The sequence below is a fragment of the Urtica dioica genome, chromosome 1 (assembly GCF_054948205.1).
Source record: "Urtica dioica subsp. dioica isolate 48M chromosome 1, U.dioica_male_clone48M_v1_H2, whole genome shotgun sequence".
Classification (NCBI taxonomy): Eukaryota; Viridiplantae; Streptophyta; class Magnoliopsida; order Rosales; family Urticaceae; genus Urtica; species Urtica dioica.
This window is the reverse complement of record NC_142756.1, coordinates 10,486,471-10,512,854: the sequence shown is the minus strand read 5'-3', so window position 1 is coordinate 10,512,854 and position 26,384 is coordinate 10,486,471. Positions and strand designations below refer to the sequence as shown.

Genomic DNA, 26,384 nt, shown 5'->3' with positions numbered 1-26,384 from the left:
TTTTAAAAGGTCACAAATAGGACATCTGACACTTTTTTCATTTATGTAATTACCATTATATCCTTATTTATTTACTTTTTGTAAATGTCAATGTCTCATGGACCCCACTCTCATCTACCCACCTCTCTCTCTATTATTTGTCCTTATATGTTATAATAAAATACACATAAATAATTAATAAAATAGACACATTTTTTTATCACGAAATTCTGAGAATTCGTGACGTATTTATCACGAAAAATGGGAATTCGTGACCTTTATGTCACGAAAAAATTAGAATTTCGTGACACTTTGATGGAATTTAATGATAAAACTCTTGTTTATTTCATTAAATACGGCGTAGAAGACCAATGGTTATTATAAATATAAAAATAAAAATTTGAAAATAATAAAGTACACACATAAATAATTAATAAAATAGATACATTTTTTTTATTTGTATGAAATTAGTTTTCAATAAATAGTTAATAAAATAGACATATTTTTTATTTTTTAAAATAATTTTGTGTTAATTTTCATGAAAATAATAAAGTACACACATAAATAATTAATAAAATAGACACATTTTTTATTTTTATGAAATTAGTTTTTAATAAATAATAACACGAAAAATAAAATTTTGTGACTTTCCTGTCACTAAACAAATGGATTTGTGACTTTTCTGTCACGAAAAATGGGGATTTCGTGACTTTTCTGTCACGAAAAATGGGGATTTCATGAATTTCATGTCACGAAACATTGAGATTTCGTGACATAGCTGTCGCGAAAAAAACTCTTCAAGTCACGAAACCGTACATTGTGAATGAGGTTTACTTACATAGAAGATTACAATTTCATAATTTCAAATGGGAAAAGAATGTTAATACTCTAAACATATGAACATAGGTGAATGAGGTTTACTTACCTAGAAGATTATGAGGACATAAGTGTCCTGTATTGTGAAGTGTTGTTGACACATATTGGGCGTGTTTGGCACAGCTTTTTTAAGCCTGTTTTTGTTGTTAGCAAAAACCAAACTGCAATATTACTGTTTGGTAAAACAGTTTTTAGAAAAAATTTCAAAAGCAATTTTAAAAATTGTACATGAGTCACAAAAGCTACGAATCTTAGCTTTTAGAAAAAGCGTTTTTATATTTGATATAAAATTACTTTAATATCCTCACGTGATTATCCATAGCACTGTTAAATATTTATTTTAAGTCTATTTTAGTCTTTTTACTATAATATATTTATTTTACCAAACGCAAAATCAGCTTTTGTTATCAACAACAACTGTTTTATAAATAGTTTACCAAACACCTGTCAGTTTTAAAAAAAAAACAGTTTTTTCCAAAAACTGAATCTAAAAGCGTTTTTTTTAAAACAAAGCTATGCCAAACGATGCCATTAATTTGTACAATTTCATCATTTCAAATGGACAAAGAATGTCAAGTAGTCTAAACATATGAACATAGGTTAATGAGGTTTAACGTCATGTCGTCCGACATGTCGTTTTCCCCTCTAACTTATCCTTAACGTGGAAATTGATTGATAACTCATGTATTAGCGTTGTTAGTCCTCCAAATCAACTCATCTAACAGTCTAGAGGCAAGTTTATGAGGACCAAACGAGATCAAATGAACAAAAGAGAGCATGTTTCATGTAATTGACACGTATATCTGCTACGGAAAATTAGAATTTCGTGACTTCTATGTCACGAAAAATGGGGATTTCGTGACTTATCTGTCACGAAAAATGGGGATTGCGTGACTTTCCTGTCACGAAAAATGGGGATTTCGTGACGTATCTATCACGAAACAAACTCTTCAAGTCACGAAACAGTACGTTTTCATGACATTTCAATCACGAAATTGGATACTTTGATGAAATTTAATGAGAAATCTCTCTTTTATTTCATTAAATACGTCTTGTAGTCTAAACAGTACAATTTCATCATTTCAAATGAACAAAGAATGTCAAGTAGTCTAAACATATGAACATAGGTTAATGAGGTTTAACGTCATGTCGTCTGGCATGTTGTTTTCCCCTCCAACTTCTCCTTAATGTGGGGATTTATTGATAACACATGTATTAGCGTTGTTAGTCTTCCAAATCAACTCATTTAACAGTCTAGAAGCAAGTTATGAGGAACAAACGAGATCAAAAGAGCAAAAGAGAGCATGTTTCACGTAATTGACTGAGAATTCGTGACGTCTTTGTCACGAAAAAAAAAGAAAACTCGTGACTTTTATGTCACGAAAAATAGGAATTTCGTGACTTCTACGTCACAAAATATTGGGATTTCGTGACTTATTTGTCACGAAAAATAAGGATTTCGTGACTTATCTGTCACGAAACAAAGCTCTTTAAGTCACGAAACAGTACGTTTTCGTGACATGACAGTCACGAAATGGGATACTTTGATGGAATTTAATGACAAATCTCTCTTTTATTTTATTAAATACGTCTTAGGTGACCAATATTTGTTATAAATATAAAAATAAAAAATTTGAAAAAATACATAGTCAGTCAAGCTCTACTTACCTAGAAGATATTGAGGAACTAATGTGTCTTGTATTGTGAAGTGTGGTGTCACATTTCATCATTTCAAATTAATGGGACAAAGTGTCAAGTAGTCTAAAACAAATGAACATAGGTAAATGAGATTTACTATCATGTCGTCTGGCATGTCGTTTTCCCCTCCAACTTCTCCTTAATGTGGGGATTTATTGATAACACATGTATTAGCGTTGTTAGTCCTCCAAATAAACTCATTTAACAGTCTAGAAGCAAGTTTATGAGGAACAAACGAGATCAAAAGAGCAAAAGAGAGCATGTTTCACGTAATTGACTGAGAATTCATGACGTCTTTGTCACGAAAAAAAAGAAAACTCGTGACTTTTATGTCACGAAAAATAGGAATTTCGTGACTTCTACGTCACAAAATATTGGGATTTCGTGACTTATTTGTCACGAAAAATAAGGATTTCGTGACTTATCTGTCACGAAACAAAGCTCTTTAAGTCACGAAACAGTACGTTTTCGTGACATAACAGTCACGAAATGGGATACTTTGATGGAATTTAATGACAAATCTCTCTTTTATTTTATTAAATACGTCTTAGGTGACCAATATTTGTTATAAATATAAAAATAAAAAATTTGAAAAAATACATAGTTAGTCAAGCTCTACTTACCTAGAAGATATTGAGGAACTAATGTGTCTTGTATTGTGAAGTGTGGTTGACATACATTTATTTGTCCCATTTCATCATTTCAAATTAATGGGACAAAATGTCAAGTAGTCTAAAACAAATGAACATAGGTAAATGAGATTTACTGTCATGTCGTCTGGCATGTCGTTTTCCCCTCCAACTTCTCCTTAATGTGGGGATTTATTGATAACACATGTATTAGCGTTGTTAGTCCTCCAAATAAACTCATTTAACAGTCTAGAAGCAAGTTTATGAGGAACAAATGAGATCAAAAGAGCAAAAGAGAGCATGTTTCACGTAATTGACTGAGAATTCGTGACGTCTTTGTCACGAAAAAAGGAAACTCGTGACTTTTATGTCACGAAAAATAGGAATTTCGTGACTTCTACGTCACAAAATATTGGGATTTCGTGACTTATTTGTCACGAAAAATAAGGATTTCGTGACTTATCTGTCACGAAACAAAGCTCTTTAAGTCACGAAACAGTACGTTTTCGTGACATACCAGTCACAAAATGGGATACTTTGATGGAATTTAATGACAAATATCTTTTTTATGCAAGCATAGAAAAATACCTTTTAGCGGCATTGCAGCAACTACCTGAGAGAATATACAGCTAATTGAGTAGATAAATTTCAAATTATTTACCTGCAAATAATATGCATGCTCGCAAACATCGATACCAAGCAATGGAACTAAAGTTGCTCCTTTTGTGACCAGTGGGTCCTATTATGAACCATGAAAGAATAAAATTAATGTAATAATTTTATAATCCGAGAAAGATTAGTCCTCTTGCACATGTTTGGAAACTTCAAACAAGAGTGGGAACATCCAAAAACATGAAAACAGCTCCGGAAATATATAAAATAAAATAAAAAATGATAACATCAAATCGCGATAAACCCCGAGGTATTACTTGGTTCGCAGTTGTTTTAACCACGAGTTTCTTCAACTCTTTGTCTCGCAGCAAGCCACTGCCAAGACAAAGTACATCAAACATTCCCAACAAAAACAAAAACATAGAACACGAAAATGTCTTCTCCGGTTCGCGTGACGAGGCTGCCTCCAACTTGGTAGCGGCACACCCCTCTGACTAGCTCGCCGGCGCGTTATTGGGTTCCTCGGGCTCGGATCTACTCTTTGAGGATTATTTATCAACTCACCAATCGACTCACCTATATGCAAATAAATCAAATAAAACGTAGAAACAAAAATGGGTAAAAAAAAAACACGCACCAGCTAAAAAAATTACTCGTTAAAAACTCACCCACTAAAATATTTTTAGAGTTTCAAACTCTTTAATTTTTGGAAGAGGAATATAATGAATACATCATTGGCAATTATAATAAATCAATTTAAAAATAATATATAAATTTGTCTTATTGACACTCACACACTGATGCCACAAAAGTAGTCCAAGTTCTTACAGGAACAAAATCTTTTATCTCGTCAATGAGTATAATTTTTCAACATTAAGTTGTATAACTAAATCATATATAGATGAATATATATATATATATATATATATATATATATATATCTGTGTGTGTGTATATATATATATATATAGAGAAAGAGAGAGAGAGTGAGATGTATATATTACCGGTTGTCCGATGGGAACACCGTCCCGGTAGCCAGATGTTTGGACAAAGCCTTTGATCGGACGTTTGGAGATGAGCAAGCAAGGAGAGTGTAGGCAATCTTGTACATACAGAGTTGTATAGTGGTTCATGTTAGCAATATTATAGTAATATTGACGTAAATAAAAGACAAATTGCATGCATGAAAAGTACACGTAAAATAAATTACAAAAACCCGGTTACACCTTTATACTAAGAACCGGGAAAAAAAAATAGGTCGAAAAGTCGAGGCCCGTTGGACGGTCTCCTTGAAGCTTTTTATCGCTCTCCCACAGGTGCTGGAAATCGTGAGCGAAAGCCTCCCAGGATACAACGACTTCAGAGGCAAGTTGAGCACCAACCGCTTGACTCTCTCGGCGAACTAGAACCTGCGAGAATACTATCACCAAGACAAAGAAAGTTTTCTGGGAACGAGAGAGAAACGGGAACAGTGGGGAATCTCTGGAAATTTCAAAGTATCCTGAATGAGAGCTTCGGACCCTTTATATAGGCCAAGGCATCCGAATTTGAACCACCCAGGCCTTAAAGGAGTTTAATGCCCCTAATGAGGCCATTAACACGCGGTTACATGCCAACGTCTCACTCCTAATGAGGTCATTATCGCACAACGTTAATCCTCCTTCATGGCGCATTGACGCATGGCCATAACGCACGGTTTCATGTTTAATTCCCAACCATAACGCGCAACATGAGGAATTAAATCATTAAGAAGTGAAATTTGTAGTAAAAAGAAAGCCCGAGCCCGAAGCCCGGCCCGGCTCGGCGGCGGCGGCGCGCGTGTGTGTGTGTGCGCGCGAGGGGTTAAGAGATAACCCACCCACACTCTCCTCTCTTGCACTTGCTTGACCATTAAAGAGAGAGGATAGTATATAAACACTACCACAACACACATCCCCAACCAATGTGGGACTCTTGGGTTTTCACTTCCACAACACAACAACAATTGTGTTTCTTTAGCCTACTTTGAGCATCAATTTCTCATTCATCTTAGGTCCGATTTTGGCAAACAAATATTCGATTTTATAGCCCTCGTTACGAGGAATCCGTATCACTTGGAATTATTCAATTCCGATGAGTGGAACCCACTTAACTTGTTGCCACAAATCAGCCATCCACATGATAATAATAAATAAAATTTATTAACACATTCCAACAGTTCATTTGATTTATTTGCATATAGGCTGCCTCCAACTTGCTCTGCAAGACTTGAGTGGAAACAAACTCAGTGGAAACAAAAATGGTGGAGAGAGAGAGAGAGAAAGTGAGACAGTAAAAATGAATAAAAGGAAAGAAAAAAAAATATGAAATAAAACATAGAGAACTGTAATTAAAAAGTAAAAATAAGGATAAAATTGTAATTACATAAATAAAAAAATGGCTAAGGTCCTATTTGTGACTTTTTTAAAAAAGGTCCAAAAAAGTCAAAATTTTTTTTTTACTCCTATTTAGGCAATTTCCCTTAATTGATTGTCTATGTCAGACCCGTTATATGTACATGGGCCGGATTTTATCCTGTAAAGCCTGTTTGGTTTGTATATTTCAATAGCCCCATGTGCATATTTCTTATTTTTATTTATTTTAGATATATAAAAGAAAAAAAATTGGGCTTTCTGAGTGAAGAGGTCTAAAGCCTTTACTTCACTTGTAGGTGTGCTAGGCCTGTTCCGAGACATCCGTGATTTATTTTCTCTTATGATAATTTTTTCTTTTATTTCTCTTCATTTATATCACCTTCTTTGTTTTACTTTTTACCCCTAAAATTGTATTCGACTTCTGCTGCAATCCGATATAATGATATAAGTTTTCCAATTACTAACTCTAGAAATCTCATAATAACATTTAGAATATCTAAACTTTTTTATTGTAAATTTCTGATTCAAATAATCTGAGATTGATGACTGAATGAATAAAAATTCGACTAGTATGTATTAGAAGACTTATTACTACTTGTAGAAGACTTAGCGAGTTTGATTTGAAGAGGAACCCCGTAAAAAGGTTTTTAATTAGACCGTCGTAATCAAAGTGCTCTGACAAATCCCAATTATTTTTCTTTTAGCTACTCTTTCCTTAAAATAATGGGCGAAAAAGAAAAGAACAATAATAAGTATTGTGGGACCAGTCAAAAGAGACCCAAGTAACAGATAGGATGACACGTCATCCTCAAACTCTGATTCAAAACCCCCCGCAATGTATAAATTCTTCGAACCTAAAATCAAAAGCAGATTACTTTAGTTTACTCACTCGCTGTCGCTCCCTAACTTCGAGGCCAAGCTAAAGCCAAAACAATACAACACAAAAAAATAAAAAGAAAAATAAAGAAAGAGAAAAAAAAAGCAAAAGCAGAGCAAAGCGAAAAAGCTTCTCTGTACTCTAAATCTCAAATCCTTCATCGTCGATTCTCATTTCATTTCACTGCCGTTTCGTCACTCCCTCACTCGCTCCCAATAAAAAAACAAAGCCACGAAAAGCACATCGGTCCAAAATAACAAACATTAAAACAAAAAAAAAAAAAACAAAAAAAATCGTTCATTGCTGGTGGTAGTGCAAATGCTTTTCTTGCCATCTGAGGGAACAAAAAATACTTTGCCCACTTCTCTTCCAAAGTATCTTTCTTTTCCCTAGCTCATATAAAAATCATTCAGCGAAAGATGGTCTTCGAAGAAACCCTACTTTTTCTTGACCTAGTTTTCGATTCCGTATCTGCTACGACGACGACGAAGAAGAAGAAGAAGAAGAGAGTTTTGTGGTCTCCTCGTGCGAGCAGCGATGGCGAGCTCGAGCGGGACGAAGAGCGATGTCGGCCCGCCGAGGACTCTGTCGCGCGGAATGACTCGGATGCCGACTCGGATGGTGGACCTTCCCAACGAAGAAAACGCCGCCATTGACAGTGAGCTCGTACCTTCCTCGCTGGCCTCCATAGCCCCAATTCTGAGGGTCGCGAACGAGATCCAAAGGGACAACGCTAGAGTCGCTTATCTCTGTACGTATTAGTATTTCCGCAACTGCTCTCTGATGAATCGACTGTACTCTGTGATTGATTGGGATTGAATTCGCTGATTGTTAGGTCGGTTTCACGCCTTTGAGAAGGCTCATTTGATGGACCCGACGTCGGGCGGTCGCGGTGTTCGACAGTTCAAGACGTACCTCCTTCACCGACTCGAAAAGGTAAGAATTAGTCGAGGCTCGATTGAGATCTTACAGTTGTGTGGTAACTTTCTCCGCAAGGAAAGGAAAATGGTGAGTGGTGAAAATGACGTGAAGTTCTTGTGTGGTTTGTTTGCAGGAGGAGATCGAAGCGAAGCACGTGCTCGCCATGAACGATCCGAAAGAGATTCTCTTGTTTTACCAGGAGTTTTATGAAATCAACATCAGAGAAGGAGAGTTTACGAAGAAACCGTGAGTCTATATTCCACTCTAAGCTAAAAAAAAACATACTTTATTGTTACACCTTTATTTATTTTCTATGTTTAATTTTTTCGGTGCTTGTGTTTGGTTCTTGAAGAGAGGAGATGGCTAAGATTTGCCAGATTGCGACAGTGCTCTACGAGGTGCTAAAGACGGTGGTACCTCCGAATCAGATAGATCCTCAGGTTTGATTTTTAGAAATTTTATTTTCAATTTTGTTTTTCTTTTGGGTGAGAGAAGTATATGATTGGGACGTATTTCATTTTCTATAGACGCAACGAATAGCAGATGAAATCACAAAGAAGAGGGACCAGTATGCACACTATAACATTCTTCCATTGTATGCCGTTGGAGTCAAACCAGCAATTATGGAACTTCCCGAGGTGACTACGTGGATTGTTTCTTACTTCTGATGCAAGCATTGGAAATTTTGATTATTTTTTCTTCTTCACTCCCCGTTTACTAATATTATTTTCTTGCGGATTTTTAGATCAAAGCAGCTCTCAACGCTTTACGCAATGTGGATAATCTTCCTAGGCCCAGAGTTCAGTATAGGCACCAAGCACAAGAGGACAACATGGGAGTTCATAGAGAGAGGGTTCAGCTCGTCAACGATATACTTGATTGGCTATCGTCTATATTTGGGTTTCAGGTAATTTGCTCATTTAACTCATTTAAGTTTTTATCTTCATCTATTTCTCATATGCCCTTTTGCTTGTGGTGTAAGAATTGCCTACTCTGAGTGTGGGCCTGCTATGCTGTTACAATCTGCATGAACTTGTCCTAGTTTCCTCTGAGAGAAAAAGGACGTGACTAGATTTTTTATCCTCCCTTCAAGTATCACTCATATAGAAGCAGAAGATTTGATTGGCATGGGACAATCTATGATCGAATAGAAAAAAAATCACATAACTAGCCTGGAGATACAAAAAATCTACGTGCACGGGACGAATCTAAAACAAACAAGTGGTTCAATCATGGACTGAATCTAAAAAAATGACTTCACTTCTTATTCAAACAAACCAGCCATAAAGGCTACCGACAAAATTCAGCTTTGCACAATCACTAGCCTGGAGATACGGCAACATTTGGATTCTTGCACTGCATTTGATCAGGATAATTGACTTTTCTTATGGAAAACGACCAGGGGAAAAAAACTTGCGCATGTAGTTTTGATAGACCCTTACATATATCGTATTAATATGCTGCCTAGGGTGAAAAAAATCCATAAAATGAGAAAATTTGAGGCCTATAGTAAGTGTTAGAGCTAGTCTTTGGATCTCGACCTTAAATTTTGATTTGAGTTCTTTGGTCTGTCTGATCTCCTCTGAGCTGAGACGATTGCTATTTAGATTGTATCTTTCTTTGATTTAGCTGAAGCTTTCTCTCCCCCCTTTTTATATTAAATTCCATCTCCTCTATTTACAAAAACTCAGTCTCATGTACACTAGATCTGCTGCATTGTTTCGAGATGGTAGATTTAAGTATTTAACTCTGTTTTTATTTTTTTATTTTTATTTATTTTTATTTTTTATCAATCTTACTTCTACCTACCAGGGGATAGTGGTTGCAGTAATTGAAGCACAACACTAGAAATACCGTCAAATAATAATTCTTCCATAAGAGAACCATTTTCCTTTTCTACCCCGAAACAAAAGATGTTACCCTTTGTTGACAATGTTCAGATTTAAACCATGAGAAATTATTGTCTTATGTTTTTTCGACGTGGAATCATTAACTCATCTAACCGTGTTACTTCTTGTATTGGTGGGGATGTGAAGAAAGGAAATGTAGCAAACCAGAGGGAACATCTGATACTTCTTCTAGCAAATATTGATGTCAGGGGAAGGAATCCAACCATTCTTACACAGGTATATATTTCTAGTCTTTACTTTATTGGTTGAGCAAGTTCTTGATAGCAGTCCTGAATCTTTTTTATTTCATTTCCTTTACACCCTGGGAACAAAACTGCTGAGTAATAAATGCAGTGTAATTTTATCCATTCTTTCCTTTGTGCTTGTACAAATGATTGATTATATGGCCTTCTTGCAGTTGGCAAGTTCGACTGTGCATAGTTTGGGGGAGAAGATTTTTAAAAATTACCGTTCGTGGTGCAACTACTTGCACTGTAAATTAAATCTCAGGTGAAAAGTCCGGCTGCTTTTGGAAGCCAAATTGTGATCCCTTACTATTGCTCGCTCTTTTTTGGAATTGCCTGCTTTTTTCTTCTACACATTTTTCTTAATAGTTTTTTTACCGATTACTTTACAGATGTCCTGTAGGGGTCGATAATCAACAAATGAACCTTATCTACATTGCACTTTATCTTCTTATATGGGGAGAAGCTTCAAATATTCGGTTTATGCCTGAATGCCTGTGCTATATCTTCCACAATGTATGTGTTTTTTTCTTCGATGCATTTGAATTTGGGCATGATATCTTCGGTCTGTATTTGCACAAATTCATTTTTATTTTATATACTTTCTAATTTACTGTTCTCATTAAGTAGTAGAAGATACGTTAACTATTAAAAATACATGGATAGCTTATTGATTATTGGGTTGTGGTAAATGAAGTTTTAGTTTATAGTAATTTACATGGTGGAAATCAAGTTACGGCTGTGATTGAATTTTCTAGACATTTGTTGATATATGCTCTAGTGTGAAGAAAGTTTACTACTTGAGAATAATAGCATATCCTAATATTGAAGATGGCGAATGAGGTGTACGGGATTCTCGAAAGCAATACTCATTCTGTTAGCGGAGACACATATCAAAATGAACCACGCGATGAAGAGTACTTTCTAAGGACTGTTATAACACCAATCTTTGAGGTCTTGCACAAGGTAGGTATAGCCTGTCTCAATGTTACTTGATGCTACATTGGACTCGGTCTGAAATTTGAATTTTGTTCTTTGGAAGGAAGCCAAGAGAAGCAGAGGAGGCAAGGAAAGTCATACAAGTTGGAGAAATTATGATGACTTAAATGAATACTTTTGGTAAGTATTGTGAAACAAAAATTCTTTTCGTGTCATCTAGAAGATATTAAATACGCGTGGCCCCATGTTAGGTCGCAGAAATGTTTAAGCCTCGGATGGCCGATGAACCCTAAAGCAGATTTTTTCAGGCATTCAGATGGGGTACAACCTGCTAATACGGTACTCTCTCACCCTGCCTATCTATCTCGCTCTTTGTCTATGTTTGATTATATATTGTCTCTTTTTCCATTTTGACATGCGATGGGTTTTTGAGGTACAAAATTATGTGCAATATGTTTTGATATGCCTTTTATTTGAACTTAGCGGTTGATTTACCATCTTTAACATAATTAGTACTTCTGAAACTATACTTTAAAGACCATGCGTTTTTCGTCTGAATTTGACATTATTGAAAATGTGTCATGTTTATGTATGCGGAACAGAAAACGTTCGCAATGGTATCATGTATACAGACACACTAAAAAACAATAATAGTTTATGTGTTATAATGTGAATTCGTGCTCCATATTTCTTTGACAGAGACCAAATCAAGTTCCCATTGGTAGAAAAAAGCCTAAAGTAAACTTCGCAGAAGTCCGCACTTTTTTGCATCTGTACAGAAATTTCGATCGAATGTGGATGTTCTTTATATTGGCATTCCAGGTAACTTTAGTTGAAAATCAGTAAAGGTCTCAGTTGTTTACATCTTTCATTTTGTATCACTCTCCTTGAGCCTTGTATCTTATTGTTTATACTTGGATGTTGACTATCGATTTTCTCAGGCAATGCTTATTATTGCGTGGAACTCTTCCGGATCTATAGCTGACTTGTTTAGTGAAGATGTCTTTAAAAGTGTTCTTAGCATCTTCATTACGTCGGCTGTTCTCAATTTCGTACAAGGTAGAGGAGAAATAAATAAATATGTGAATTAAACCTCTTTTGCTACAAAATTTGGATGTTATAATAATTTGACAATTATGTTGCGGCGTACTTTAAAGTTTTCAGCTACTCGTTTCTAAAGCTTTCTTATGTCCTTTTGTCACACAGCCACTCTGGATATAGTTCTAAGTTTCAACGCCTGGAAAAGCTTAAAAATCACCCAGGTCGTGCGGTTTCTCTTAAAATTTGTGATAGCAGCTTTCTGGGTTGTTTTCCTGCCGGTTTGCTACTTCCGTTCAGTTCAGAACCCGACAGCAATCGAGAGACTCTTCAGCAGTTGGACCGGCGCCTGGTGGGACCAGTCATTTTATAACTATGCCGTTGCTATTTATCTGATACCCAATATTCTGGCTACTCTGCTCTTTATCCTTCCACCCATGCGAAGGAATATGGAGCGTTCTAATATAAAAGTAATTGTTTTTCTGATGTGGTGGGCCCAGGTCAGTCTCTCTAGCTCTCATCACTCTCGGTATAAACTCTTTTATTGTTTTTTTTTTGTAAATGCATTTTCTGCTCAATTTGTCTATTGCAGCCGAAGTTATACGTTGGAAGGGGCATGCATGAAGACATGTTCACATTGCTGAAGTAAGTTTTCACTTAAGTTTCTGTCTCCATTCTAAAATGGAGCTGATATTGATTTCCGGCCTCTTTGCTTTTGCTCTTTAAGATGGTAACAGTTTACTATGTATGCTTGTATTGATTTTTGTTTTTGGGTTACAGATATACATTGTTTTGGATCATGTTGCTAATCAGCAAGCTAGCATTCAGCTACTATGTTGAGGTGCTTACTTCTTTTGTACTGGAATAATATTAAACTAACAGTTTGAATTCCACTAATAGCTAACCTGTAATAGTATCTTTTTTCCATGGTTGAGGCATATGAGATTACTCTTTTTAGGTAGAAATAGTGATTCTCATACACCAAACATATGTTACTAGGCTTAAAATATGTACTAAACATCCTTTGATGTGAACCCTCTTACCAGTCAAGTTCTGATATCTCTAGCATTTTACAAAGCTTGAACTTCTAATGTTGGCTTCATGTGGTTTGTTGACAGATATTACCTCTAGTGGAGCCAACAAAAGTGATAATGGAAATGAAAATCAATGATTATCAGTGGCACGAATTCTTTCCACATGGTGACACTTTAACCCACCTTTTATTTTTTTATGTAGTTCTCCTAGTTTGCTGTTTAAATGTAGCTGATCCCTGTATTTTCCTTTATTACTTCTTTAGCGCCGCATAACATTTTTGTCATCATTGCAATATGGACACCCATTGTTCTGGTAAGTGATAATTTTTTTGACAAAATTAGTTTTTATGCGTTAATTTCAAACATTTCTGCAATTGTTTTTCTTAAATGTTTGATTAGGTCTATTTTATGGATGCACAAATATGGTATGCCATATTCTCTACTCTGTTTGGTGGGATACACGGTGCCTTTAGTCACTTGGGCGAGGTTAGTATCGATTCATCTTCCGTAAAAAGCATTGCTAACATGGCTGCAGCTGTAATAAAATATCAGTTTGGTAAACAAAGGAAAATGTAGTTTTGTGTAAAGAAAACTCCACTGAGTTCATTGAATAAATAAGGTATATATATATATATATATATATATATATATATATAGTACATCACTAACAACCAAATAGGAAAGGGTAACTAAATTCATACAACAGATGAGTATTATCTAACTATTTGTTGAAAACAGCAGATAAATAAATAATTAACTGAAAAAATAGAACAATATCCGAATAAACCTACAGAAAAATGATAGAAGCAACACATTCTCCTCCGTTTTTCTACTTGATAACATTTTACCCTGATTCCTCAAAAATAGAAGAGAGATTTGTTGGTTCGTAATGATTTAGAGAAATCAACATCGAATTGGAATGTCCATCAGAGGGGAACTTTATTATTATTATTCAGGGAAACATACAAGTTCCCTTTCAACTTTGAAATTCGAACGGCTCGTTATTAGTCATTTGGTTAAAACAACTAAACTTTAAATACTTATCTCTCAATTTGTTTTTTTTCTTCTAGATAAGAACGCTTGGGATGTTGCGGTCTAGATTTGCAGCTGTTCCTTATGCTTTCAGTGTCAATCTCATGCCAGTAGCAGATGGTTATACCAGAAAGAAAAATTTGGTAATGGCATCTTATAGTTAGTGTTCTACAGAGTCGTCTTTATCATTTTGTATTTTAATAGATATTATTTCAAGTAAAACTACTTTTGAACTACGTGAAAGAAATAAAATTTATTGCGTGTACATCTGTGCCAATGATAAGAACACTCGGTTATAACAGGATCAAGAGGTAGTACGGAAGAATATTGCCAATTTCTCTCAAGTGTGGAATAAAGTCATACACACTATGAGATTAGAAGACCTTATCAGCAATAGGTTCTGTTTTCTTCTTCCTCAAAGTAAATTTGCTATTGTAAATGAGCTGTTTTTAGTTTCTGAGTATATCTTCTTATTGGTAAATTTTCAGAGATAGAGACTTGTTGCTTGTTCCATATTATTCAAATGACGTTTCTGTTATCCAGTGGCCACCCTTCCTGCTCGCTAGCAAGGTATTTGTTTATCTTGAACATGAAAAGGAAAAGAGATTTCTTTGCATGGTTTATTGGCAGCGATAATTCTTGAATCCTTTTTTTTCTTCATACTACAGATTCCTATAGCACTAGACATGGCAAAAGATTTCAAAGGCAAGGACGATGAGGAGTTATTTAAAAAAATGAAGAATATTGAATATATGTGCACAGCAATAGTGGAATGCTATGAGGCGCTAAGGGATGTAATACATTATCTTCTTGAAGATGAAGCTGACAAAATGTAAGGAATGCGTTCACGGGATCTTTTTTTTGCTGAAATCACGTTATTTTGCTACTGGTTCATATAAACTCGCATCTCCATTGTCAATGACGCGCATGAACCAAATTTGAATTATTTTACTTTGATGTGCTAGGATTGTGAAGCAGATATGTACTGAAATTGATGAAAGTTTAGAGAAGAAGACATTCTTGACTAATTTCCGTATGAGTGGACTGCTCTCTCTGAGTGAGAGGTTGGAGAAATTCTTGACATTACTGGTAAACAATCTTCCTCTTTATTTGTTTTTCTTCTCAAATTTTCTTATGCAAAACGACTTGTTCTAAGTACTACATGCTGGTATATGACAGCTATCTGAGGATGAAGAAGAGGAGAATTATTTCCAACCTCAGATAATCAACGTTCTTCAGGATATCATGGAAATTATCACACAGGATGTTATGGTTAATGGCCACGAGTAAGAAATGATAAAGAAAATAAGTACTGTTTTTTTTTTTTTTTTAAAAAAGAAACAACGGGGCTTTATATTGGAAACGGCAGAACCGAAGAAAATAAGTACTGTTACTGCCAAAGAAAAGTAAACACATTAATGAAGTGCCTACAGTGAGTTTTATGTCTCCTGAATTCCATTTGGTTGTTTTCTCTTCCTTGTAGAATTTTGGAATCCGTTCATCCAAGTATTAACATTCAGAACGTCAAGAAAGAGCAGAGGTTTGAAAAAATTAATATGCAACTTAGACAAAACAAGCCTTGGAAGGAGAAGGTACTTATCGTCTGCTCAATTATGTTATAGAACATGTCACCAAAACCCATGGGCTTCATTATCTTCCCACATTTCTTCTTAGGTGGTCAGGCTTCACTTGCTTCTCACTGTCAAGGAGTCTGCCATTAATGTGCCTCAGAACTTGGAAGCTCGCCGCCGCATCACCTTTTTCGCCAACTCGCTTTTTATGAAAATTCCTAGAGCTCCTGAAGTTCGTGACATGTTTTCCTTCAGGTTAGTCCTAATCAAACTACTGATTTGGGAAAACGAAATGATATACACTGCCAATTGAATAATTTTTTTTTTCAAGCTGCTACGTATATAGTAGTTCAATATTCTTGTACTTCTGGTCGGGAAATCTTTGTTGTTCTTTACATTAGCTGATGTGCTCTTGCTGTAATAGGTTGTTGTGTTAAACACGTCCTAAGATTTGTCTCTTCTTTCTACTAATTGAGCCAACTGTCCTTTCTGGTTTCCAAATCAGCGTATTGACTCCGTATTACAAAGAGGAGGTCCTCTACACTGACGAGGAACTTACCAGGGAAAATGAGGATGGAATTTCAATTCTGTTTTACCTGCAGAAAATATATCCCGGTTAGCTTTCTGAGTGCTGCATTGTTTTTATTTCCCTACCTCCCATTTTCATAAATATAACCTCATTTTTATTATTCTCGTGCCTCTGTTGTTTCAAAATAGATGAATGGACAAACTTTAAGGAGCGAATAAGCGATATTAAAACGTATCCTGATAAGGACAAGCAAGAGCTAACCCGTCAGTGGGTATCTTATAGGGGCCAAACACTTTATAGAACAGGTATGAGTAAATGTATGACCCGATACTTCTTAATATGAGCCTCACCTACAGATCAGGAATTAAATCTGATTTTTTACTCCAGTGAGAGGGATGATGTACTATCGCCAGGCTTTGGAGCTTCAATGCTTCCTTGAATCGTCAGGAGATGGCGGTTAGTGGTTTTTTTTTCCTTCAAGAAAGTGCCATCTTTTGATTCCCGTTTGTTCATTCACATATTGTTAAGATGTTCCTATTGGTGCGTATTTGTTTCTTGATTTATTGTTGCATGTATTTTTCTTTCTGTGGCAGCTATGTCTGGCGGTTACCAGAACATGGTGCTCAGCGAAAAGGAACATGCACAAGCATTGGCTGATTTGAAGTTTACTTATGTTGTCTCTTGTCAAGTTTACGGCGCTCAAAAGAAATCCAATGATCAGAAAGACCAAAGTTGTTACAGTAACATTCTCAAGCTGATGCTATTGTGAGTCAGTGTTGGAGTTTATGACGAACTAGATATTTTGTGTTATATTATTTGTCAATTTTGTACTTTTGTTTCTGTTCCTAAATATGATGCTTGTGCACAGATATCCGTCTCTGCGTGTTGCGTACATAGATACAAGAGAAGACACTGTAAATGGAAGGACCCAAAAGGTTTACTATTCTGTTTTGCTCAAGGGAGGGGACAAGCTAGATGAGGTATGCAATGATCTACTACTGTGCACTTCTATTATAGCTTGTTAACTATGGATCGATCACTTTTGCACAATAATAATTTTTCTCTTTGATTATATCCTGTGTCTTTCTTGACTTCTTCATTGGGTTTTTATTATATTTTCAGCAATGCTATGTCCCTATAGAGAGAAAAAAAGTGCTATAAACACCACAATAAAGAAACAATTAAATTGTGCTCAATGTTGACTATATATGTTTAAGAGATTGAGCTTAGTCTATGTGTTGATGATACAAAACAAATAGTTCCTTGTTCCATTTCTTTCTCAAGTTGCCCTATATATGCGCACAAATATACCTGTGTTTCAATCGGGATAAATTTCCTGGCTTTGCTTCATAGGGTTGCGGCTCTTGAGACCCCACTTTCTTATAATATCACAGTTGTTAAACGTGTAAAATAAAAAAAAAAACTATTTTCCTGTACAAAATACGACATGCATATTAGACAATTGTTTATCGAACATGCAGCGTAAATACAAGCTCGCCTTTGAGTTCAAATTGTCCTCGCGTGATCTAATAAAATGTAATGAATGAATCTAATGTCTCACTGTTGCTCTTTTCAACTAATGAATTGGTAGGAAATATACCGGATTAGGCTCCCAGGACCTCCAACAGAAATCGGCGAGGGAAAGCCTGAAAACCAGAACCATGCCATTGTCTTCACGCGCGGAGAAGCCCTGCAGACTATAGACATGAATCAGGTACTATTCTGAATGTATTCAATGTAAGAAAACCCAGACACACATGTTGGTAAGAAAATTCAGACACACATGTTCGGGAACGATTGACATTATTGTTTTCTGTCTTGCCTCCTTTTTTTCAGGACAATTACTTCGAAGAAGCTTATAAAATGAGAAACGTGCTGCAAGAATTCCAGTTACATCGACGAGGTGCACGAAAACCCACAATAGTGGGTCTAAGGGAGCATATATTCACTGGAAGGTTGGTCCCTTTGAAGAATAATATATACTAATTTATACTTATTCATAATGATCATTGTTATTTTAAGTGCTAATTGCTACTTGCTTGTTATACAGTGTTTCTTCGCTTGCTTGGTTCATGTCTAATCAGGAGACCAGTTTTGTGACGATTGGGCAGCGAATTTTAGCGAATCCTCTAAGGTGAGTCTTACATAGACGCTTAATTTGATGTTCTTGAGGCAATTCTGAATTAATAAATGACAGTAACTGACTTTTGGAATGGAGACCCTGACATTTTGATTCATGACATTTTGATTCATGACATTTTGATTTACAGGGTTCGATTTCATTATGGCCACCCTGATATCTTTGATAGACTCTTCCACATAACAAGAGGTGGCATAAGCAAAGCGTCAAAAATTATCAATTTGAGTGAAGATATATTTGCAGGTAATTTTTCCAGATTTTCAGAACAACAAGGCCTTATTGATTTTTTCCAGTTACTGATATTTGAATATACAGGGTACAATTCAACTTTACGCCGGGGATTTATAACACATCATGAGTATATGCAAGTGGGAAAGGGGCGTGACGTGGGTATGAATCAGATATCACTTTTTGAGGCTAAGGTCGCTAACGGAAACGGAGAGCAGACGCTAAGCCGTGACGTTTATCGGCTCGGGCGTCGCTTTGATTTCTACAGAATGCTATCATTTTACTTCACGACAGTCGGTTTCTACTTCAGCAGTATGGTATGTTAACATACATTTCACTGTGCTCCGTGTTAGTAATAGAGTCCTCAATGTTGTTTTATACCCCCGTCTCACCCGGAAATCATTGTATCCTTTCAGGTTACTGTGTTGACTGTGTACATGTTCTTATACGGTCGTCTTTACATGGTCATGAGTGGAGTGGAAATGGAGATCCTGGAAAACCCAACAATACGGCAGACCAAAGCCCTTGAAGAGGCTTTGGCCACCCAGTCTGTCTTCCAACTGGGCTTGTTGTTGGTGTTGCCAATGGTCATGGAAATCGGCCTCGAGAAAGGATTTCGCACCGCCATAGGGGATTTCATCATCATGCAGCTACAGCTCGCCTCCGTGTTCTTCACGTTCCAGCTGGGGACAAAAGCTCATTATTTCGGGAGAACAATCTTGCACGGAGGCTCTAAGTACCGAGCCACTGGCCGAGGCTTCGTTGTCTTCCATGCAAAGTTTGCTGATAACTACAGGCTGTACTCACGCAGCCACTTTGTCAAAGGGTTGGAGCTTTTCATCTTGTTGATCGTGTACGAAGTCTACGGAGAATCCTATCGCAGTTCGAGCCTCTACATGTTCATCACTTTCTCAATGTGGTTCCTCGTCGCTTCTTGGCTTTTTGCTCCATTTGTGTTCAATCCATCGGGCTTCGATTGGCAAAAAACGGTTGACGATTGGACTGACTGGAAGAGGTGGATGGGGAATCGCGGTGGTATCGGCATCTCGCCAGACAAAAGTTGGGAATCGTGGTGGGACGAAGAGCAGGAACACCTGAAACACACAAATATCCGCGGCAGAGGGCTCGAGATTTTTCTCGCCTTTCGCTTCTTTATTTACCAATATGGAATTGTCTACCACCTCGACATATCGCATAACATCAAGACTCTACTGGTATTGTTAAGAAACATATTAATCTGAGGAAAAAATCGTCCCCAGTCCTTTTAATAGATTAGACACATAATATATGTTGAATACGATTTTCCTCTTGGTACCCATCATGCAACCCTGACTTACAAGCTTCTGTTTTAATTCTATAGGTATATGGACTTTCTTGGTTAGTTATGATAGCCACGCTTCTTGTCTTGAAGGTATGCTAATTCCCTTTAACTAGCACAAAGCAAGTCTATGGAATTATTCGGATGTCACTCAGTCTATAAGGTGTAACCTGTATTACCATGTCCGTTTTCAGATGGTATCCATGGGCCGACGGAGATTTGACTCTGACTTCCAGCTCATGTTCAGAATTCTCAAAGCGCTTTTGTTTCTTGGTTTCATGTCGGTCATGACCGTCTTGTTTGTGGTATGTGGACTCACGGTATCGGACCTATTCGCCGCTATCCTCGCCTTCTTGCCCACAGGATGGGCCATCGTTCTTGTAAGTCTATCGAGCTGCCTTCTTGTTATTCTCCATTTTGTTTTTTATATTATTATTATTATTTTTTATAAATTTGTTCTAATCATATGAAGTTAACGTTTGGAAATATGGTTTTTATTGGGTGATTTGAACTGGTCAGTTTAGTAAAACTTGATGTATTTTTGCAACTTGTCTCATCAATGTTAAATATGTCAAAACCGCCTAAACTTAAACTTTCCGGGGATAAAACATAGGTTGAAAAGTCTTGACATGTTTAGATCTAGAAGAAAAAAGGAAATGGTTAGGAATTGTGATAATAAATTGTTATCTTGTATCTAGATTGGGCAAGCGTGTAGAGGATTGTTGAGGAGGGTGAAACTTTGGGATTCGGTAAAAGAGTTGGCGAGAGCGTACGAGTACATAATGGGGCTCATAATCTTCATGCCAACCGCAATCTTGTCATGGTTTCCGTTCGTGTCTGAGTTTCAAACACGTTTGCTCTTCAACCAAGCCTTCAGCAGAGGCCTCCAGATTTCGATGATCCTCACGGGCAGAAAAGACAAGATTAATTCGGTTGACAAGCCATCAACCGCATAAACTTCCCGTTATTTAACCTTAATTTTATTTTTAAACATGTAGCCTTATTCTTTCAAATATACTTTTACAATGCTATTTTTTTTGTCTGATTAGATTAAATTTAAATATATATGTAGCAAGTTTTCCCTTTTTTCTCATTAGTGTAATATATATACAGATTTAAGTGATATACGAGTCTACACGCTCAAATATTCCACCTTCATCTTTTATCGACTATTTGATGTTATTTTTATTGCTGCTAACAGTAAATATTTAAGGCGATGTACATTTGCTTTTGTCAAGTGAAAGAGGGGTTGAAAAAGAGAAAAATCATATAGACATGAGAAGTTCATCAAAATTTTTAATCTCGTTTGATTATACTCCAGTAATCTTCAAGCATAGTGCATGGCATTTATTTAGTTTGACTTGGGTAAACTACTTAGACGTCCTGGCCTTTTACATTTTCGTTTAAATATCTAGCGGTCAATCTAATCCAATACTTAATCTTACAGCTGATCACCGGCTCTTTCTTTGTTTGAAGCCGTTATGGAATTTTGAGAACCACGACTTCTAATTTCCTTTTTCAAGCAGTCACTAGTCCATAGCATGCAGGTATTTGTGCTCAACGTCCAGTCATAGTAGTGGTGGCTTGCTCGTTCCTTCGCGGGTGGACATGACTATGTTGACTCTGAGATGGCTATATACGTTTAAGTCTGAACATGTAATTCTTATTTTTTTTTTTATCTCAACTAATATCATTAACGCCCGAAAGTTACGTTTGTTTTGCCACTATTACAAAAAAGACTTTTATAGAAGCAACAAGTCGCTTCTAATTAGAAGCATTTTGTCTTGAAAATAATCAAATTTTGATAATAGAAGCGACAAGTATCGCTTCTAAAAGTTTCCCGCCAATTAGAAGCGACATGTCGCTTCCATGCTATCGAAATATTTGGTTCCTTGTTGTAACCGAGCCACCGAGGCTCGATTTAGGGTTTAGTCGATCAATAAGACAAGAATTGATTAAATTCTCGAACCCACAAATCGACTCGACTACCTCCAACGAATAGCCCAGTTTTCTCCAACACGTTCTAAATCTGGTGATTAGTAGAATTTCGGTAAGAAATCCTAATCCCTTCGACATGCGATAGGACATGTCCAGTATGCTCGGGAAGCGCGCAAGGCGTTGCGACCGGGGGTTTCGACACGCTAGTCAGGGTAAATGAGGAGACATAAGTCAACTACTTACCAAGGGAATAATCCTGTTTGCATGCGCATTTATGTGTTAGTAAACAAGAGTAGGCGAAAGCCCTAAAATGCATAAACTCAAAGATTAAGGCTTCGGCCACTCATGCTTGGAAACTTAGTTCGGGTACGCCCGTTAGGTTCAAAAGCTAACTTGAACCAGCCACGCCTACAATGTGTATAGTTAGACTTATCTTCTAACTCTAGTGAGTAGGTTAGAATAGAGGTGACGGAAGAGCAATAGACTCTCGAATTCAAATCGAGAGTAGAAGAATCGAGAGTCACGTCCTGAGTCTTCAGATTAAAATACTTAACGAGCTTAAGAGGGAAACAATAAGTTCTTTCGGGGTTTATCCCGATATACTCTTCTGTATATGAGATAAGCGTGTACTCTTTTAGCTGCAGAGTACCCAAACTCTAATCAAGCTGATGTCGGTGGTACCCACAAGTCAACGACTTGTGCTTGGCGGGCCATGTCGGTCCGTGCGCCGAGTACTCGAAGCAATGGGTGAATGTCACGCATCGCGAGCTCATTGCTGGCTGGGAGACTCGACGGGAGCTGCACCGGGCGCCCCGGGACGCAGTGGGTGAAGGTCGCGATTTGCGAGTTCACTGCGCCAGAGACCAATGGCGCTGATGTCACGACGGAGAAGGTACCACTAGTGGATCCCAGACGAATGTAAAGAGTCTCAGGTCAGCGGATGACTGCTGCTCGAAGTCTGATGCTAGTCTCTTGTTGGACCGGAGGTTATAGCAGTGAAGAGTGTATAACCTTGCGAAACAGCGAGTGTTATTAGGATGCGCACACTTTATTCATGCTCTAGAACTAGTTGCATCCTGCATTCTTATATGCTTGTTCTGACCTGGGAACTAGTCTAATATATAAAAATATCTTATCAACTCTTCCTAAAATAATATCCCGTGTATATGTGTATATCCGGGAGCTCCTATGTATATTTATAAAGGTCAATATACAACTTAAAGTTCATAAACTAAAAGCGAAAAATTTCCCGGGATTTTTGGTAACCACTTCTATATTAAATGTTTTCGCACTTAAAATTATGTTGTATATTACTTATCATATGTTTAATTATTTATATGTTTGCCTTGAGTATTATATTTGGTTACTATTGCTTATACGATGTCATGCTCGCGATATATTTGGCATTTGGGTTCGATGAGTCGCGGCTTGCAGGCGAGCTGACGACGCCCGCATGTCTTGACAACTTCAAAGGCTCTGACATCAAGAGTGCTGTCTATCTACTTCTCTACGTAGATGGCATGTTACTTATCAGCAATGAATCAAGCCTCATCAACAAACTGAAGATGCAACTCAAAAGATCCTTGGTATAAGCATTCAAAGAAACAGGCAAAGAGGCACTCTGGCTTTGTCTCAACTCAGCTACCTGGAGAAGATTGTTGACAAGTTCAACATGAGAGGGTCTAAACTGGTCAGACAACCATTGGTAGGTCATTTCAGACTCTCTAAGTCTCAAAGTCCCACTTCTGAGTCAGACCTAAAATACATGCATGATGTGCCCTACTCAAGTGACGTAGCATCTGTCATGTATTCCATGATTTGTACTCACCCAAATTTAGCACATGGCATCAGTGTGCTAAGCCGTTTCATGTCTAATCCTGGAAAAGAGCACTGGTTAGCCATGAAATGGCTACTTCGATATTAAAGCTGTACTACTCGAACTCGATTGGTGTATGAGAGAACATGCATTGGTGTAAAAGTAGAAGGGTATGTCGACTCAGATTACGTTGGCGATGTGGATAGCAGGAAATCTACTACTGCTTATTATTTCCTGATAAATGGGAATTTTGTAAGCTGGAAGTCTCAGCTTCAACCTGTTGTGACGCTCTCAATCGCTGAAGCAGAGTATGTGGCAGCTACTAAAGCAGTAAATGAGGGTATCTGTATCGCTGACATGCTTAAGGAATTGAAGATCAGCGAAGATGTTGTGACTGTGTTCTCTGCCAGTCAAAGTGCCTTGCACTTGTGCCGTAATACTGCGTTCCTTGACAGAACTAAGCACGTGGATATAAAGTTCCATTTTATCAGGGAAAAGATCAGTGAATGAGCTATCTCAGTGGCTAAAATGGGGACTGCTGATTGTGGGACAAAGGTGGTAACTTTGGGAAAGTTTAGACATTGTCTGAAGCTTCTCAAAGTTGCAGACGTCTAGTCTGCAAAGGGACGTGAACAATGAATCAACTGGAGTTCAAGGTGAACAAGTTTGATCTGCTATGAAGACAATGCTTCGTGATGACACTGAAGGTGGAGATTGTGAAGGTTTAGTCTCATCCTCACTGGCCTGCTGACTGGGTTAATGAAGGTGACGTGGCGCAATCAAGAGGCACAAGTGAAGATCTACGGCTGAGCTTCTCTTATATTGTCTTTATATTTTTTAGCTCGTTATTACGTCTGGTTAGTTAGTTAATTTTGCTTTCTTCTTCTTCTCTCTCTTGTAATCCCTAAGTGATATTGAGAAAAAGTGTGAGAGAAACAAAGTGAGGTTTGAGCGATCTGTGAGGCGAGGATCTCTGTGATTGATCATTGGTGTACTTGTTTCTCGTTGATTCTTATTCTCTGAAGATTGGGAGTTGGATTGAGAAATGGTGAAGTGTAGAGGATTGTGATCGGAGATTGAATAAAGAGCAGATCGAACATCCGGTTGAGGAGTTCCGAGGATTAGGCTTTAAGCTGAACCTCGTTAACAAATTTCCCGTTTTCTTTTTCTTTTCTGTCAATTTCTTGGATGGTAAGTAATTTTCTGAGCGTGTGTTTTAGGGTTCAAAACTAACATATATGATGAGTAAAATAAGAGGGGTTTAAATAACATATGGAGATTGATGGGTCTTCCGAAGATTGTTTGGTCTAATGCATGCACTTTGAACAAAACACATCATTTAATGCTTTTGTTTTATATCGACCTTCCAATTCCTTCTACTATCTCCTAATAACCTGCTGCGTAATTGTGTTTGGGGGCTTGTAAATTCGATGCTTAAATCTTATTAAAATATCTTTGAGCAACTTGTGGTTGATGTTCATCCTTTCTCTTGGGACAAGAAGGTTAGACCCAAGAAATCAACATTTGAAGGCGAACTTACGGGTCAGTTAATATCGTCTTATTATGGGTTTCAACAAAATGTTTGCTTGCTGTTTCAAATATGTATAACATGTTCCAACACTGATTACGTGCCTTATCCTACCGAGGGTTTGCTTTTTTTTTTTTAATAAACTAACACTTTCATTACTGAGCCTCTTGGCTTAAAATATTTCTAATACATACAGGAACATCAATAACAGAGCATAAACCACTAACACCCACACCCTTTAAGGGCTTACACAAAGCATGCGCTACTCTATTAGCACCCCTGGGAACCCAGTTAAAAACAACTTTATCAAGACCCGCCTCGGCACACCTGATCTGCTCAAAGAGGGGTGATAAACTCCAATCCGAACAGTCGCGATTCAAGGATAGACTTTCCATAATCTGTTTATTGTCACCCTCCACCACAAGACGCCTAACGTTCATGAACTTAGCTACGAGAACAACTAGATAAACTCCGATCATCTCAGCCTTCATCGCCGATTTGGCATCGATCTCGTTCTGCCACATCCATAGCATGGTACATCCGCTATTTCTTGCAACCATACCCACCACCTTGCTCGCCCCTGTAGGCTGCATCAACATTGATCTTCATCGCTTCCCCGCACGAAGGCTGCCACGCCCGTGCACTTTCGTTAGGAACTTCAAAAGTCGGGGTTGGACTTCCCTGGGAGATATCTATTTCCTTGAACCAGTGACGTACTCTTCTAATTTGCTCCTCTTATGAGATAATCACGTTGGAGATAATCCCATCGGAGTCCATCAGCAAGCACCATCCACAGCCGACGAGCATTATGGCACTCGAAAAATAAGTGGTGTGTGGATTCCACCTCTCTTTGGTAAAATACACATCAGTCGTCGCTCAAACCAAGGATTCAGTGCAATCGAGCGCGTGTAGGAAAACAGTTTTTTTTTCCTAACCTCCAAAGCACAATTCGGAATCGTTCCGGAACTTTTAAATTCCGGATTACTCTCCAAGTGTCTTCTTTCGGATTAAAGGCAGCCCCCGCCACCGCCTAGTAGGCCGATTTTATGCTAAATGCACCGTTGAGCGCTCCCGTCCATTTTAGCACGTCGTCCTTAGGCTGTTTTAACACCCGCAACTCCCCAATTTTTCTCGCCAAGTCTGCCCCACCACCT

The 26,384-nt window shown here is 37.4% G+C and overlaps 1 protein-coding gene across 1 annotated transcript; it reads left to right on the top strand.

Annotated features, from left to right (window-relative positions):
• The first annotated feature begins 7,359 nt into the window (after positions 1–7,359).
• LOC149407142 (callose synthase 7-like) lies at positions 7,360–21,098 on the top strand. Its single transcript, XM_089611423.1, has 42 exons — positions 7,360–7,815; positions 7,900–8,000; positions 8,119–8,231; positions 8,338–8,425; positions 8,513–8,623; positions 8,731–8,892; positions 10,022–10,111; positions 10,293–10,384; positions 10,512–10,635; positions 10,951–11,085; positions 11,162–11,238; positions 11,310–11,397; positions 11,758–11,880; positions 12,000–12,117; positions 12,265–12,596; positions 12,689–12,741; positions 12,877–12,937; positions 13,215–13,296; positions 13,394–13,443; positions 13,530–13,616; positions 14,201–14,305; positions 14,465–14,559; positions 14,651–14,732; positions 14,831–14,994; positions 15,128–15,251; positions 15,342–15,448; positions 15,646–15,754; positions 15,837–15,988; positions 16,239–16,348; positions 16,451–16,567; positions 16,650–16,718; positions 16,856–17,027; positions 17,131–17,242; positions 17,854–17,976; positions 18,099–18,217; positions 18,313–18,396; positions 18,533–18,645; positions 18,718–18,947; positions 19,047–19,844; positions 19,991–20,041; positions 20,143–20,328; positions 20,647–21,098. Exons 1-42 carry the CDS (start codon positions 7,602–7,604, stop codon positions 20,902–20,904), a joined length of 5,781 nt encoding a protein of 1,926 aa, XP_089467549.1. The 5' UTR covers positions 7,360–7,601; the 3' UTR covers positions 20,905–21,098.
• Positions 21,099–26,384: the final 5,286 nt, after the last annotated feature.

What these genes read in the sequence shown, in the direction of transcription:
- LOC149407142 (XM_089611423.1), top strand. Translation starts at nt 7,602, where the DNA reads ATGGCGAGCTCGAGCGGGACGAAGAGCGATGTCGGCCCGCCGAGGACT. An exon ending in CGCTAGAGTCGCTTATCTCT is followed by an intron (nt 7,816 to 7,899) that starts GTACGTATTAGT and finishes GCTGATTGTTAG; the next exon opens with GTCGGTTTCACGCCTTTGAG. An exon ending in ATTCTCAAGCTGATGCTATT is followed by an intron (nt 17,028 to 17,130) that starts GTGAGTCAGTGT and finishes GCTTGTGCACAG; the next exon opens with ATATCCGTCTCTGCGTGTTG.